The sequence below is a fragment of the Mastomys coucha genome, unplaced genomic scaffold (assembly GCF_008632895.1).
Source record: "Mastomys coucha isolate ucsf_1 unplaced genomic scaffold, UCSF_Mcou_1 pScaffold20, whole genome shotgun sequence".
Taxonomy (NCBI): domain Eukaryota; kingdom Metazoa; phylum Chordata; class Mammalia; order Rodentia; family Muridae; genus Mastomys; species Mastomys coucha.
In genome coordinates this window covers 112,359,984-112,373,972 of record NW_022196903.1, presented here as the reverse complement: position 1 = coordinate 112,373,972, position 13,989 = coordinate 112,359,984, and the positions used below count along the sequence as shown (strand labels likewise).

General features: G+C 45.4%; 1 protein-coding gene across 6 annotated transcripts in view; it reads right to left on the bottom strand.

Annotated features, from left to right (window-relative positions):
• Nucleotides 1–734: 734 nt before the first annotated feature.
• Nucleotides 735–13,989, bottom strand: part of Dcp1b (decapping mRNA 1B) — a 50,843-nt gene continuing 37,588 nt past the window's right edge. The window contains exons 6-9 of one of the 6 annotated variants that reach the window (XM_031383162.1): nt 8,886–9,014; nt 6,113–6,958; nt 3,772–3,948; nt 735–1,721 (exon numbers count right to left, since the gene is read on the bottom strand). In XM_031383162.1, coding sequence (XP_031239022.1) covers nt 1,641–1,721; nt 3,772–3,948; nt 6,113–6,958; nt 8,886–9,014 — 1,233 coding nt within the window. In that variant the 3' untranslated portion in view covers nt 735–1,640. Of the gene's footprint in view, nt 1,722–2,409; nt 2,977–3,056; nt 4,018–4,775; nt 4,990–6,112; nt 6,959–8,885; nt 9,015–13,989 lie in introns of those variants that run through there. The other 5 variants (XM_031383160.1, XM_031383159.1, XM_031383158.1 and 2 more) reach the window with 5 other exon arrangements.

Below are 13,989 nucleotides of genomic sequence, written 5' to 3'. Positions count from 1 at the left end.
CTCAAAGACACTAGAAATGTTAAGAATGAAGTTCATCTCTCCTTGGCTACAGAAGGAACTTTAAACATGCTAGAAAACTGTTAAAATATTTTCCATTATTTTACTTTTTATTTATTTTTATCACCAAATCACATTCCCAGGCCTCACAGATTATTTTTAAAGATTGGCCATTTGCCAAGTAACATTTCTTCTTTTTAAGTGATAGGGATTGAACCAAGAGCCTTGTGTGTTAGGCTCTATCATGTGTGTGTGCTCTATCATACAGGTACACCCTAGCCTAATAGTGCTCCGATTTTAGTGAACACATTGGAAAGTGACACTTTTCCCTGGTTCAGGACCACAGAACCATGGATGTCTCTTGCTTTATTCTCCTTATCAGGCTATGGCAGTGTGTATACTGTCAAGCATTTGAGAGATTCCCTATGGGTTCGGCACAGTGCTGGGCCGTGTGGGACCCACCCCTTCCAGAGGCCAGCACAGCCGATGCACTGCGTGCTATGAGGATGAGCAGAGGCCCAGCTTTCCTCCTTGGGGGGAAGCACACCCTCCTAAGGGCAGCCCCATGCTGCTAGCTAGGAGGGAGGAACAAGGGTCAAAAACTTCCTGGCCTGGGTACCAGAAGCTGTAAGGAAACCGCACCCCAACCCCAGTCTCCATTTTAAATCCTCCATAGAAAGAGTAAGATTTGACCATAAAGCACTAACCCAACGATCTTTTTATGATCCAGGAATAACTAGGATAGTAAAAACAAAGCTTTATTCATTGTGAATACTCAGCATGGCTGATTCCCACACACACTGTTTGGAGAATGCAAAGCGGTTCTGCTGTCTCCCTCCAGGGTTAGACTTCTTATCTCTCTATGCAGGACAGAGCAGCGAGCTCTACAGAGCTCGGAGAAGCTTCGACTTTCTGCCCCTGAACAGCCACTACAGCATAACAGTCTCATGCAGCATTTTCTAACTGTGTCTGACTGAAAGCCAGGGCTGGCTGTTTGGGTCCCAACTTGAATTGAGAAACAGAGTGTTGCTTCAAGCCTGGGCCACTGTTGACACTTAGAACGATTACTTTCTAGACGAAAGCTGGCTAGAAATGTCTTCAGGAAGATTCTTCCTCCAAAGGCTCAGATCAAACATGCCAAAAAGAGCTTTACAAATAAAAGGCTGACTTTGTTAAAGCCCGCCTTGCTTCCTCAAACCCATGAAACCCTTAGAAGGTAACTTGTGGGATAATACTGCCCCCTGGTGGTCATCAAGCACCATGGCACACAGAGCCAATGCTAGGAAATTGCGTTCTTTACCCTGAGCTATTCTATTAATAAATAGCTCTGAGAACATTCCTTCCCATGAAGAACCCTACTCTTCTTAAAATGGCCTCATAAATGGAGGAAAAATTTAACCTTGCATGACCTGGCCAAAACCATCTACCTACTCAATTTGTAGTACCAAGTAAATGGGAGGGTGGTATTTTTTTTTTTTTTTTTTTTTTTAAAACAAGGAACAAAACCCCAGACATCAAACAGTACAAAACATTTTACTCTGTATCACCATACTTTGTTAAAAAGGCATAAATGTGTTTGGTCATGCCAGTTTTCATGAAGAACCTGGAAAACCAATTCTCAGTCTTTGCTTTCACGTAGCTGGTTATGTGGCTTTTCTCACAGCTGCTTGTGTCACGCTGAAGAGATAGGCTTCGTAGATTATGCTTAAGAAGTTGTCATCATTCTGGAAAACAAAGCCAACAGGCCCAGAGACCATTACTTGAGTAGCAAAAGCCAACACTTCCTGCCTGCCTGGATCGGAGCTGGCCTTACCCACCTCGGCTGTTTCTGCTGACAGCTGGCAGGCAGGCTGGCCTATGTGTGTGGACGTGAAGGGGCTGGAGGTGAGGCTGGGCAGAGCTGCCCGATTTCACTGTCCATATGTGAAGGCCATGTGCTCAGAACACCCAGCACAGCCAGCAGCCCTGCCACGTGGAATCTAGCTGAGCTGTGTGCACGGTAGGCCAGGAGGAATGAGCCACAGTGTCTCGGCTGCGGCGTAGGAGTTGGCCAGTTGGATGGTTCTTCCTAAACACCCTCCAGGCTGCCGCTAATGTCTGTGTATTACCCTCCCACTCAAATGCGATGAAGCTCTGCAGTCACCTGTCTCACCCTCTGACTTATTCCGTCTCCAGACCACAGGCAGGGGCATGCTCAAACTACGAATAAAGAGATTTCTCCTGCCTTTCCTACTAAGACGCCCTGAGCCACTTTTAGCAGTGTATCAGGAACACCAAATAGACACCATGGAGAAGTGTGAGACACACAGAGACCAGAGGGCAAAGGACTGAATGGCTAAATCACAACATAGAGCTCTGGGTAATGTGACCAGAGGGGAATGAGGCAAGAAAAGCAACAATCAGAATCTAATCTTAGGTTTACATTTTCTTTATTGTTCTGATAAAGAAATTTGTAGGCATTTGCTCTAAATTCCCATGAACTTGCCATGCCTAGGCTATCTTATCTATAGGAGTTTCTAGCTTAGTGCATATTTAAGCCTAGTGACGTAATTAAACTGGGACGGCTCAATCATAGGGACTGTCATTCTCCTTCCAAACAGATGCTCATTTCCAGCTCCATCCTTTTCTTTCTTTCTAAAACATGTTCTCTTAGAGATGTTTTCAGTAACAGGGATTACACAGCAACTGGAGAACCAGAAACACAAAGGCCGGCTCCCCTGCTGCTGTCTGATGACTAGAGTCTACAGACACCTTCCAGACGGCCTACAAGGATTCCTAAACACATTAGTTGAGGTGTCTGCTCCTGTGTGGCTTTAAGCACTACCCTTTCCGAGGCCTATCATTCACTCAGGAGTGTGCTCCGCTATCCAACGGAACATGAATTTATAAGGTCCACACAAGGAGGAGACGGGAGTGCGGCAGCCAGGCAGCCAGGCTCAGTGTAACACAAGACCATACACGGAGCCTCAGTTTCCTTGTCTGTGAAATTAGACAAATAAGAAGGTCTTGTTATTTTTACAGGTTTATTTTGTGTCAATGTGTATATGCATCTGTGTATGCATGGGTGTGTGTGTGTGTGTGTGCGTGTGTGTGTGTGTGTGTGTGTGCGTGTGTGTGTGTGTGTGCGTGCGTGCGTGCACGGTGTGGATATGCTACACCATGATGCACACATGGTAAGAAGACAACACTTCTCATCTTCCACTGTGTGGGTCAGCAGGCTTGGTGGCAAGCACCTTTACCTGATCTCAATGGCCCATATAAGAGGGTTTCCTGTAAGCATTATTAAGCTTAATTAGTGCAGGGCACAGTTCACTATGAGTTACCACACAGTACAGCAGGGTCACTCGGGGCAGGGGCTGACGAAGCATCCTATCATTCTACCCTGTTCTCAGCACCGGGCTTCAAAACCGTAGCTGAACTGTGTTCATGGCTGGTACAGCTTAAGACTGCAGTGTGCCTGAGATGGCTCTACGACTCTTCCCGATAGTGAGCTCCCAGAGTGCCCTGGCCAGCACCCTGGTCATCACATGTCCATCTTCATCTTCATCACATGGTCCCTTCCTTTCTGGAGGCTGACACCTGGGAGGCCTTACTCATTCCTCCAAGTCACAAATCTCTTAAAGGCTTGAGATATCTCAGGCCACAAGTAGTATTCTAAATATCATCCAGTTAACTGAGTTTAGAAGCTGTTGGGGGAGGTGGTGGCACTCTAGAGAGTCCAGCATCCAGACAGCTCAGCTTGCCCTGGTGCTGACTGTACATCAACAGTCTTACCTGGATGAGGTTCAGCAGTGCTTCCTGGAGCTGCAGCCTGGTGAGGGGCCTGCTGGCCACGGTGGAGGACTCCCAGTTCTGCAGGGGCAGGAGGAGGCTGGAGGAGGCAGCAGGAAGTTCTTGGCCTCCTAGGGCCATGAGCCCATTATCAGTCTCCCTCAGTGGGGCACAGGTAGACTGCGTGAAAACCACAGGGGGCATGAGCAGAGAAGCCACTGCAGCAGGGACACACTGAGATGAGACGGTCTGCTCACAGCAAAGACACACACAAGGCAGTGTTAGGAAGCAGCCCCCAAAGTGTAGCTCCCGAGATAAAGGGCCATGCTCACAATGGTGGGTGCTCAGCAGAAACAGCCCCAGATGTCGTGGGTGGGAGAGGCTGGCAGGTCTATTCCTGTCTACCCTTGGTACTTTCCCCAGTGGTTGTTACACAGCTCTGGAGCCTCCTGCTCATGTCACGGCCTCTGGGCATAAAACCCCCCACCCCCGGTGAGTTTAGTCTTCAGGCAACATGTACTTAGGACTGCTGGCTTTCCTTAGGCAGCACTAGCCGTCCACTGCCTGACCTGGTCGGATCGCCCACATGCTTGTCAGATGCACACACAGCTCCCAACCCTGGCTCTTCTAGGAGACACTTCCCCTGTCGCTAGGAGGGACTGTGCTTTGTGCATTTGCCTCTTCTGTTCCTTCTCTAATTATCTACAGAGAGCATGACTTCTGCTTCTCCTGGCTGTCATGGGCATGGGGACAGGGTGAGGGTCGATCCTGGGATGAAGAGCGTGGAACATGTGACCTATCTGTCTGCTGAGTCTATCTAATCCCTTGGCTGGCAGGTCTAAAACCAAGTTTTCAAATGGCCTTCCCAATTACACCAGTGACATTCTGAATTGGGTCTGACTGACTCCTATGGCTGCTATCTGTCTCTAACTCAGGTAACAAAAAGGTATCTTATTTCTCAGCCTCAAAGTACTCTAAAACTCACGACAAGGAAGCGGAGAAGCAGCAGTTTAGAAGTGGCTATAATTTTATCATCATTTCCTTGGCATCTTTGGGGGCAGGAAATGGCCTAGAGGAAGACAGGCTGTTGTTTCTCTTAGCTCTCCCTATCTGATCTCCCAAGGAGAGGTGCTGAGAGCTGATGCTCCCAAGCAGCAAGAAGAGCACAGCGTGGGCCGACAGAACGCACTTTCCTTATTTGGTCCCTGGCATTTGTGAGAACTGAAAACAAAGAGAATTGTATATGTAGACATTTAAGTCTGATTATTAACCCTGATTTTCTGATTCCAAATCAACCAAGAGAAGTGAAAAGCAGACATTTAAAAAGGGAATCAATACTGCCTCACAGTGAGAGAGGGACAAAGTCCCAGTTTCCTACAGACGACACTCACATCTGGGAGTTAATAAAAAAGAACACCCTGGCATGTTCACACATCTAAACATGTACAGTGTATGCCCAAGGCCTTTGTTTTAAAAAACATGAGCAATTTCTGAGGACCTACTCTGAACTATGTGATAAAACAAGTCAAACAGACCATCAGTTTTAAATAAATAAAATAAAATATAAATAAAATGAGGAACTTTCCAATCTTTAAAGGCAGTATGTTTTCAGCCACTCTGTGGCAATCCAAGGGAAACCGACTTGGTCAGACCTTCAGATGCCACTGCAGGCAGCAGGTCAACAGACCCTGGCTCACTATCCCAGTAGCTGATGGGTAGACAACCATGCTCCCAGAAAGATGCACTATTTCTAGCAATCGCACTATGTTCCCTTCTCTGGCAGCTTGTGAGTGGAACATTTACTCCTGACTGGCCTTCATAATATTGTTCACCTAGAAGGCAATACAAACAATGGTATCTTTACTGTTATTTCTGTTTACTTCAAGAACCTACAAGATCGTTGACTGTGTAGACACTCGGCTACCAACACGTAGGAAGCACTCAAAATCATACACCGAGCCACTGAACAAGCAATAATCAATCATAGGGAGAACACTAGGAAGCAACCAGATGTTTGCATCCTAAATGTTAAGAGACAACTGCCATGGATCTTCATAGTCAAAGACTAGCTGTGTTTCCACATCTGGGGTGGTCTTCAGGCCTTATGACATGGTAGAGTTAACTCTACAGACCGCCTCTAAATGGCCAGGGAGCAGCAGGCAGACTGTATGCACACAGAGGCTTCTCTATCCTGGCAAAAAGACAAGGTGGAAGCCAGAGAGCCCAGGGGCCTTGCACAGTTGTTCTAATGAAGACCCATGTACTATGTGGCCCCTGTAGCCCAGCAGGCAGCTGCAGATTCCAGTGCATTACTATAGCAGCTTTCTCCCCAATACATATTTACCTGCAGAAGAGGAGCCTGTTTTTCCATGCTGGCTGTCTTGCTGACCCAGGCTTCCAAGGGCTTTTCTGTCCCTGATCCCTGGGCTGACACAGGGAACCTGGCTGCCAAGGCTGGCCGGGGGGCCACCTGTTGCTCCTGGTGTACTACCTGGAGCTTCCTTAGCAGCTCCTGAGTAGGGAGCACAGTGGGGCTGCTCTCCTGGCTGCTAGAGAGTGACACCACATGTGCTGGTAGTTCACCCTGCTCCTTCCTGAGAGCTTGGTGTCCTGGTGCAGGAGGTGGAAGGGGGCCACTGAAATATACCAGCTGTGACTGGGCCACACTCTGGCCTGGAACCACCTGAGTGGCCACAGCTGGACCGGCAGGCGCACAGGGGTTATACTTATGCACTGCCGCAGGGGCCCCTTGAAGCTGCTCTAATAGCTTGTGGCTTCTGCAAGTACTCTGTGTGCAGTGTGCAGCTTTAACATTCCAGGGGGACCCCAGCTGGACAGGACCGGAAAGAATTCCCCCTGCAGGACTGGGGCCACCAGTTTCGCAGGGCCACTGTTCAGGGTGCTGTGGCAGTGGGTATAGCCCCGTGCTCCCGACCATGAGTTTCTGAATGGCTGGGCATAGCTGCTTCTCCACAGGGAGTGAGAGCTTTCTGGGCTCCTCACAGGATAGGGAGCATGCAACTCCATGATGAACTGGAAGCTTCTCTTGCTGCTGCTGCTGGTGGTGGTAGTGATGGTGATGGTGGTGGACAAAGGTCCGGGAGGGTCTCACAGTTTCCTGACAGGGAGCTTTGTCTTGTTTCCCAAATAGCGCTGTCAAAGATAAGTGTTGAGGCTCAGGGTCCAGGGTCTGGGGAAGAAAAAGATATCCCAAAATAGGTTCACATAGTTTAGTTATGGGAGGGGGAGGCTGTGAAGCATAACTCAGCTAACCGATGGCTTCTATTCACAAAGGAGCAGTGACGCAGGTGAAATTTATTACCTTGGAAAGCCTGAGACCTTTGAAATGTCTAGCATCTTCACAGCATCCTCCCCTCTCCGCCCCCAGGACTGTTGCTATACCTCAGCTGGTCTGCTGAGAAAACATGCATGTGATCCTTGAGGGGCCTGCGGCTCCCAGACCAGGGTATAGACTTATACTCTACAGCAGGAGCTGCACATCTTCATGGTAACCTATCTCTAGAGCTAGGGCCCATCTAGGGATGCTGACAACAAGATGTGCTGAAAATAGAAGAATGTAGGAGCACAGGTTCTTGGCTGCTTTCCACAGAGCTATAGAAAGCCAAGGTTAGAAAGAAATGGGTATTCTAATGTAATGTGCAAGGACCAGGTATACGCAGTGCCTTGGCCTGGCTGCTGCACTGCTCCTGCTCTCTCCCCTCTGAGCCCTTCCTCCTTCGGCACATTCTGCTTGAAGACATAAGCTCCCTTCTAGAGCTACTTGGTTTTTCAACTAAAATGAAATAAAACATTCTCATGGAAAGCAATAAAATGCTAAAATAAGTTAGAAAATACTTCCTTATTTCTTTAAGAATTCAAAACATGATTTACATTAGTCAGTCATTTTACATCTTTTGGCTCATGCTCATTTTTGGAACTTATCTAACCCAATTCCTTGAAAACTACTTCTTTACTTAGGAATAACTTTGATGAAAGAACAGACATATTCCCTTTACAATCAGTAATGGGCCCTGCCAATCAGTGAATTTTGTCTCTGCAGTACTGTCTGAATAGCACACCACACACATACCACCACAGGATTGTGGGGCTTAGACTAACCCCCCCACCCCCCGGCCCAGCGCTAACCCAGGACAGGCACTCCAAGCTGCATGCAGTGCCTGGCAGTGCTCAAAACTGTTACATTGTATTGTGCTGCCATGATGGCTCCTCATCCAATGGCCTGGGAACTCACCCATCCTAGAAGAGCACAGAACCAGTGGCTTATGACTCTGTATCTGCTGACACTTGTCATGAGCCATGAGCACAGTATGTGCTAAGTGTGACAGTACCCGGGAGGATGTCAGTGCTGCACAGTGTGGATGAACAGTGCAGCAAGACCCTGCCTTTCTCCACTGACCTCCAGTGGCCTTCAGCACTGGCAGGCCCTCCCCTGTAGTGCATGGGCAAAGCTCTTTGAGAACCCCAGAGAGGCCACAGATAAAGGCAGATGTTTGTGATGTTTGTCTTTCTGGGGCTGGCCCACCTTTCTCAGTACTGCCTTTTCTACTTCCCCCTATTTCCCTACACATTTTATGACTTCATTTCTCTTTACAGCTGAATTGTACTCCACAGTGCATATGCACCATGTTTTCATTATCCTCTTGTCATTTAGAATGTTTTCATTCTCAAGCCACTGTGAGTAGACTGGCATGACACAAATAGAAGGCAGGCTGGCATGGAAGGGTGATTCCCTGAGGCCTCACTCCTGGACAGACAACTACAGCAAATAAGGAGATCTGAGAGCAGGAGAAACCATCTTCCCCAGGGAAGAGTGTACCAACTAGTTACCTGACACCAAATGGCCACCCTGACAATGGGTACATCCAAGTAACCCTGTATATAGACACAGAACAGACAGTGTGGACTGAACAAGCTGTATTTACATATTTAGGAATATATACTATTTAAGAGTTAAAGAAATAGAGGCCATGAGTGAGAAAGCACGGGGAGCTTACAAGACAAGGGCTAGAGGGAGGGAAGGAGAGGGGGAATTGTGTAATTTTACTTTAATTTCAAAAATAAAGTGTTTTAAAAGACAAAAATCAGAGTTTGCCTACCTTGCTGGGCATGGGTTCCTGTAGCCTCTGGCTGCTGCTGGGTCTCACGGGGACAGGTTTGATAAGTTTAGGGTTGTCACAGATGGCAGAAGAACTGGTCATCTGTTTTGGCTCAGAACAGGTCTTACACTGGAAAGGAAAAACTCAAATACTTCATTTTTGATGTTAATAAAAGAAGCAACAGTGCCTTTACTCCTGCTCTGCTTATCTAATTGGTAAATGGCTATTTTAAAATACAGTTCTGATGGGAACTATATTTGAATAGAAACCAACTACACATTTGCTTTTGTGTGTAATTCAGTGCCCTGAAATACCACCGCTAATATCAGGTACCCCAAGGATCCACACACTGTTGGATAGCTGGAAGGCTATGTGTTTACTTAAGATGACATAAGTTAAAAACAACCAGGCTAATAAGTTAGAATGGTAAGCAATCGCAGAAATAACTTATCTAGAGTAGAGTATGGGCAACTGCTAAAAATATTAAACCCAAGCACCAAAACCTTTTTGGTCTACAAACTAAAATGTACAGCTGTCTCAAACCACTGACTTAAAAACTGCTAACACCATCTTTATTTAATAGATGACTTCTTGCATAAACAGGATAATTTAAATGAAGTGTTCTGTGCCACTCACTACAAATTAGAATTTCATAAACAGATGAGACAAGCCTCATCATTTCAAATACTGACTCATTATCACCTGTTAATCTAACCAACCGTGCAACTGCTAACAGTAGGATTCATAACAAAAGCGCCTAGCAATAATGCCAGGGTGCATTCTGTTAAATCTCTGACACAACAGGGCCATGCACACTGCAGACTTTGCAGCATTTGCTCCAGCTGCCCAGTCAAGGCCTCAGACCTGAATGCACTGTCACCACATCCAGAAAAGCATGAGAGAGAGGCATCATCTCACACCTCGGGACCCACAGTTCCCAAGGGGTTTCCAGCTCTTGGGGCACATCCTCTCACTCCAGGAAACAGGCCTGGGGATAGCTGCCCGTGTGTGGCCCTGTCTGTTAAATCACCTATACAAAAGTCTAAACTCCAGTTCCCGAGAGTTCTGTCAACTCTCTGGCATTAGGCATTAGTACTAAGGAGAGTATGAAATTGCTGTTAAGTCATAAAGTGTTATCTCTGCATTCTTCTCATGAGTGATCATGATGGGTGGTGTCGCTGCATGGACCAGGTGTCTTCAAGAGTAGTACAGTCAAGGCAAGGTCAGAACAATAAGATACACAGGCGTATGCGATCCTGGCCAGAGGGGTTGCTAGCCCTCCTGCTGCTTACAAGGAGGTGAGTGTGAATTCTACAGAATGACTTTCTTCCTTATTTATTTATTTATTTATTTATTTATTTATTTGGTTTTTCAAGACAGGGTTTCTCTGTGTAGCCCTGGCTGTCCTGGAACTCACTCCGTAGACCAGGCTGGTCTTGAACTTAGAAATCGCCTGCCTCTGCCTCCCAAGTGCTGGGATTAAAGGCATGTGCCACACTGCCCGGCCAGAATGACTTTATTTTAAGCAAGAAAACAGACGTTCCTCATCTTTCCTATGCACTGAGACATAGCTTTGCCTCTTGTACACATCACTCCTTAGATCTTTTTCCCTTTTTCTTTTTCAAACAATGTCACTACGTAGCCCAGCCTGGACTCAAAGTGACAACTCTAATCCAGGGAAAAGCTAATCACAGTTACAATGGGACCTCACATCACTCCAGGTGCAACGTGCACTCTCAAAAAGGCAATAGTCTGGAGAGGCGGCTCAAAGGGTAAGAGGAGTCGCTGCCCTTCCAGAGGACCGGGCTTTGGTTCCCAGCATTCACAACCCCAGTTCCAGGAGATCTGATGCCTGCTTCTGACTTCTGTGGGCACTGGGCACACATGCACACACACATAAAATAAAAACAACTTTAAGAAAGGCAAGAGATAACAAAGTGTTGGTATAGCTGTAGAGCAATGGGAATCCTGGCACAGAAGTGTTGGCAATCTGTGTACAAAGTTCCTTTCAAAGTTCCTCAAAAACATAAAAATGTAACTACCAGAAGACCTACCAATCCCTTCTGCGGACATAGCTACAGGGTATGAAACCATTATGTCTAAGAGACAGCTGCACTTCCATGTTTACTGAAGCATCCTTTATAACAGCCAGGACATGGGCCAACTAAAGGTGTGACTATGGGTCGACACACATACACACACACACACACACAAGCATGGGATAGTTAACTTTCAAAAAAGAAAAAAAGTTCTTCCATTTGTGATCACATGTGGATACAGCTGGAGAATCAGGTGTTGAGTGAATCCCACACAGAAAGACATGGGTCAGGTGACATAACCTCTATGCGGACGCTAGGAGAGCATGGTGGCTGCCAGGGGCTTGGGGTTCAGACTACAGTGGGGATGTTCATAAGACAGCAGACAGGACAGGAAATTCAAAGGATCCACACACACCACAGTGGCCACAGCTAATATCAGCATCTGTGAAAGGTGCTGAGAGCGGATTTTAAGTGTTCTCACCACAAAAATGCTAAGCATGTAAGGTAATAATAATGTAAGGTAATGCTAAGTATGTAAGGTCAGTATGTGTTCATTCACTTGATTTAGCCACTCCACAATGTATATGTATGTTCATTTATACAAATTTTACTTTTTAATTGAAATTTAAAAAATAACTTAAAAATAAAACTGAACTCCCCACCAAATTCCAGAGTCAAGAAAAGATCTCAGAAGTCTTTGTTTCATTCTTATCAAGAGACATGGGATTCTTTTACAACATCTCCACTATATCTCTTTAAACATGTCCAAAAATGGAGACACACTTCATAAGAAGAATTCTGAGGAAAAAAATCCTGAGTTTTTTTATTACTATTTCCATTTCCCACTTCTTCATACCAGACCTATCTTACCAATGGTCTGCACACTGTCTGCATGCATCTAGCATCCCTACATGCACACGAGAGGTGACGGCACAGACGGGACAAGCCTTATGCAATGCGACTGATGCTAACAGGAGAGCAGGGGAGGTCAGGCGTGGCTCCTGTGATGAAAGGTAGGACACGGACCACGAAAGGCTCACCTTGTCTGCATGGGTGCAGAAGGGGAGGAAAGGCAGGAAGACGCTTCAGGAATCAACACTAGTTCCCAATACCTCCAAAAACATGTGATGGAAAATCTGAAGACCCCAAGAGCTCACCACCAAGCAGATGATGCCTATGAGATGGCTAGTGGGAGAAAGGGGCCTGGCCACTGGCCACTGGCCACCTGAGTTTAATGCCTGGGATCGTCAATGCCCTTAGCTTGTTCCCAGAACCCACAACCCACAGGACATAGCACTCTTGTAAGCTGGCTGCAGTACCCTCTACGTAGGATCCCATTGGCCCAGCAACCAGGAACTTCTTCAAAGAGCGTTGACACCTTAGGAGGAAATAACCCAGGGCGGCAAAGGTGCTTACTGCTACTGGGTGTCAATCATTTTTGAGCCTTTTCAGGGAGTCAGGAGTCTGCAGTTTTTATTTAATAAAACATGAGCTAATTTTGCTATTTCTACTTAATACTTAGGATGCAACTTTAACTTAGTTTGATTTTCTTCTCTAATGCCAAAGTTTGGTTCCAGGCACACTAATATAATTTTTCATTTATTGTTATCTGTAACAGCTGAAAAATTATAAGGCCAATATTCCTACTAATAATAAGACCACTGAATTAAGTTTCTAATTTGTGTTCTTTTCATCTTTAAAGTATAATCTGCTAAGACTGTTCAAACACATGAAGGTATGACTTTTCTAATTGTGTCAAAATGTAATATTCAGGTACATTTCCTTATTTTTTTTACCTAGTTTCCAAATCTAAGATTATTTTACTTCTTACTTTTATTTTATTTTGCTCATTTTTAAGAGAGTGTTAATCTTTTTTATATTTCAATTTTTAGGGATCTTAACCCATTCCTAGTTTTTAGGTGTGAATATTCTCATTTGTTATAAAATATTATTTTGTGTTTTTTTAATTTGCAAAATGTTAATTTTTTTTTTTAGGCCGGGAGGTGGTGGCGCACGCCTTTAATCCCAGCACTTGGGAGGCAGAGGCAGGCGGATTTCTGAGTTCGAGGCCAGCCTGGTCTCCAGAGTGAGTTCCAGGACAGCCAGGGCTATACAGAGAAACCCTGTCTCGGAAAAAAAAAAAAAAAAAAAAAAAAAAAAAAAAAAAAAAAAAAAAAAAAATGTTAATTTTTTTATATAGTTAAAATTAATTGGTTTTGAGTTTTAAGACACAGGAAGATTTCTTTTTTTCTAGATTGAAAAGAGATCCAAGAACATTTTCTTCTGGAACCTGAATTTTCTAACATATTTGACATTTATCCTGGGATTTAGTTTGAGATACAGTTTGAATTCTGTATTTTCCCAAATGGGTACCAGTTGATTTGACATTCTTTAATTAAGAATCCATTTGTATAACTGACCTGAAACAGTTCTTTATTATACCATAAACTTGATCTATAATTACATCTAATTCTGGCTTCACCTATTCTGTTGGTCCATCCAGCTACTATGTATGCACACCAACAATCCATAGTACTGTACATGTTCATAACCAATTTTAACAATCCACAGCATCCTACATGTTCATAACCAACCTTTAGCATCAAGTAAAGCCTGCTTCACAGCCCCCTACTTCACCTCCTGTAACAGTGCTGTCCATACAGCCCCAAGCCCACTACTCTTTCTTGTCTATTTTCCCTTATAAATTCACACACACACACACACACATCTCCTTAGCTAACATATATATTAGAATAGGGTATATACTTCTGTCCATTCAAGTCTACTTTTATGCCTTTGTTTTGATTTATACTTTTTTTTTGATTTTTTTGGTTTTTTGAGACAGGGTTTCTCTGTGTAGCCCTGGTTGTCCTGGAACTCACTCTGTAGACCAGGCTGGCCGTGAACTCAGAAATCCGCCTGCACCATTTTCTCTCGGGTGAGGTTCTGAGACTGGAGCAGCCAGCCCGGAGGCGCCTTAAGCCAGAGACCCTGGCTGGATTCGCCATTTTCTCTCAGGTGAGTTTCTGAGACCTGAGCAGCCAGTCGGGAGCCACAAGCCCCAC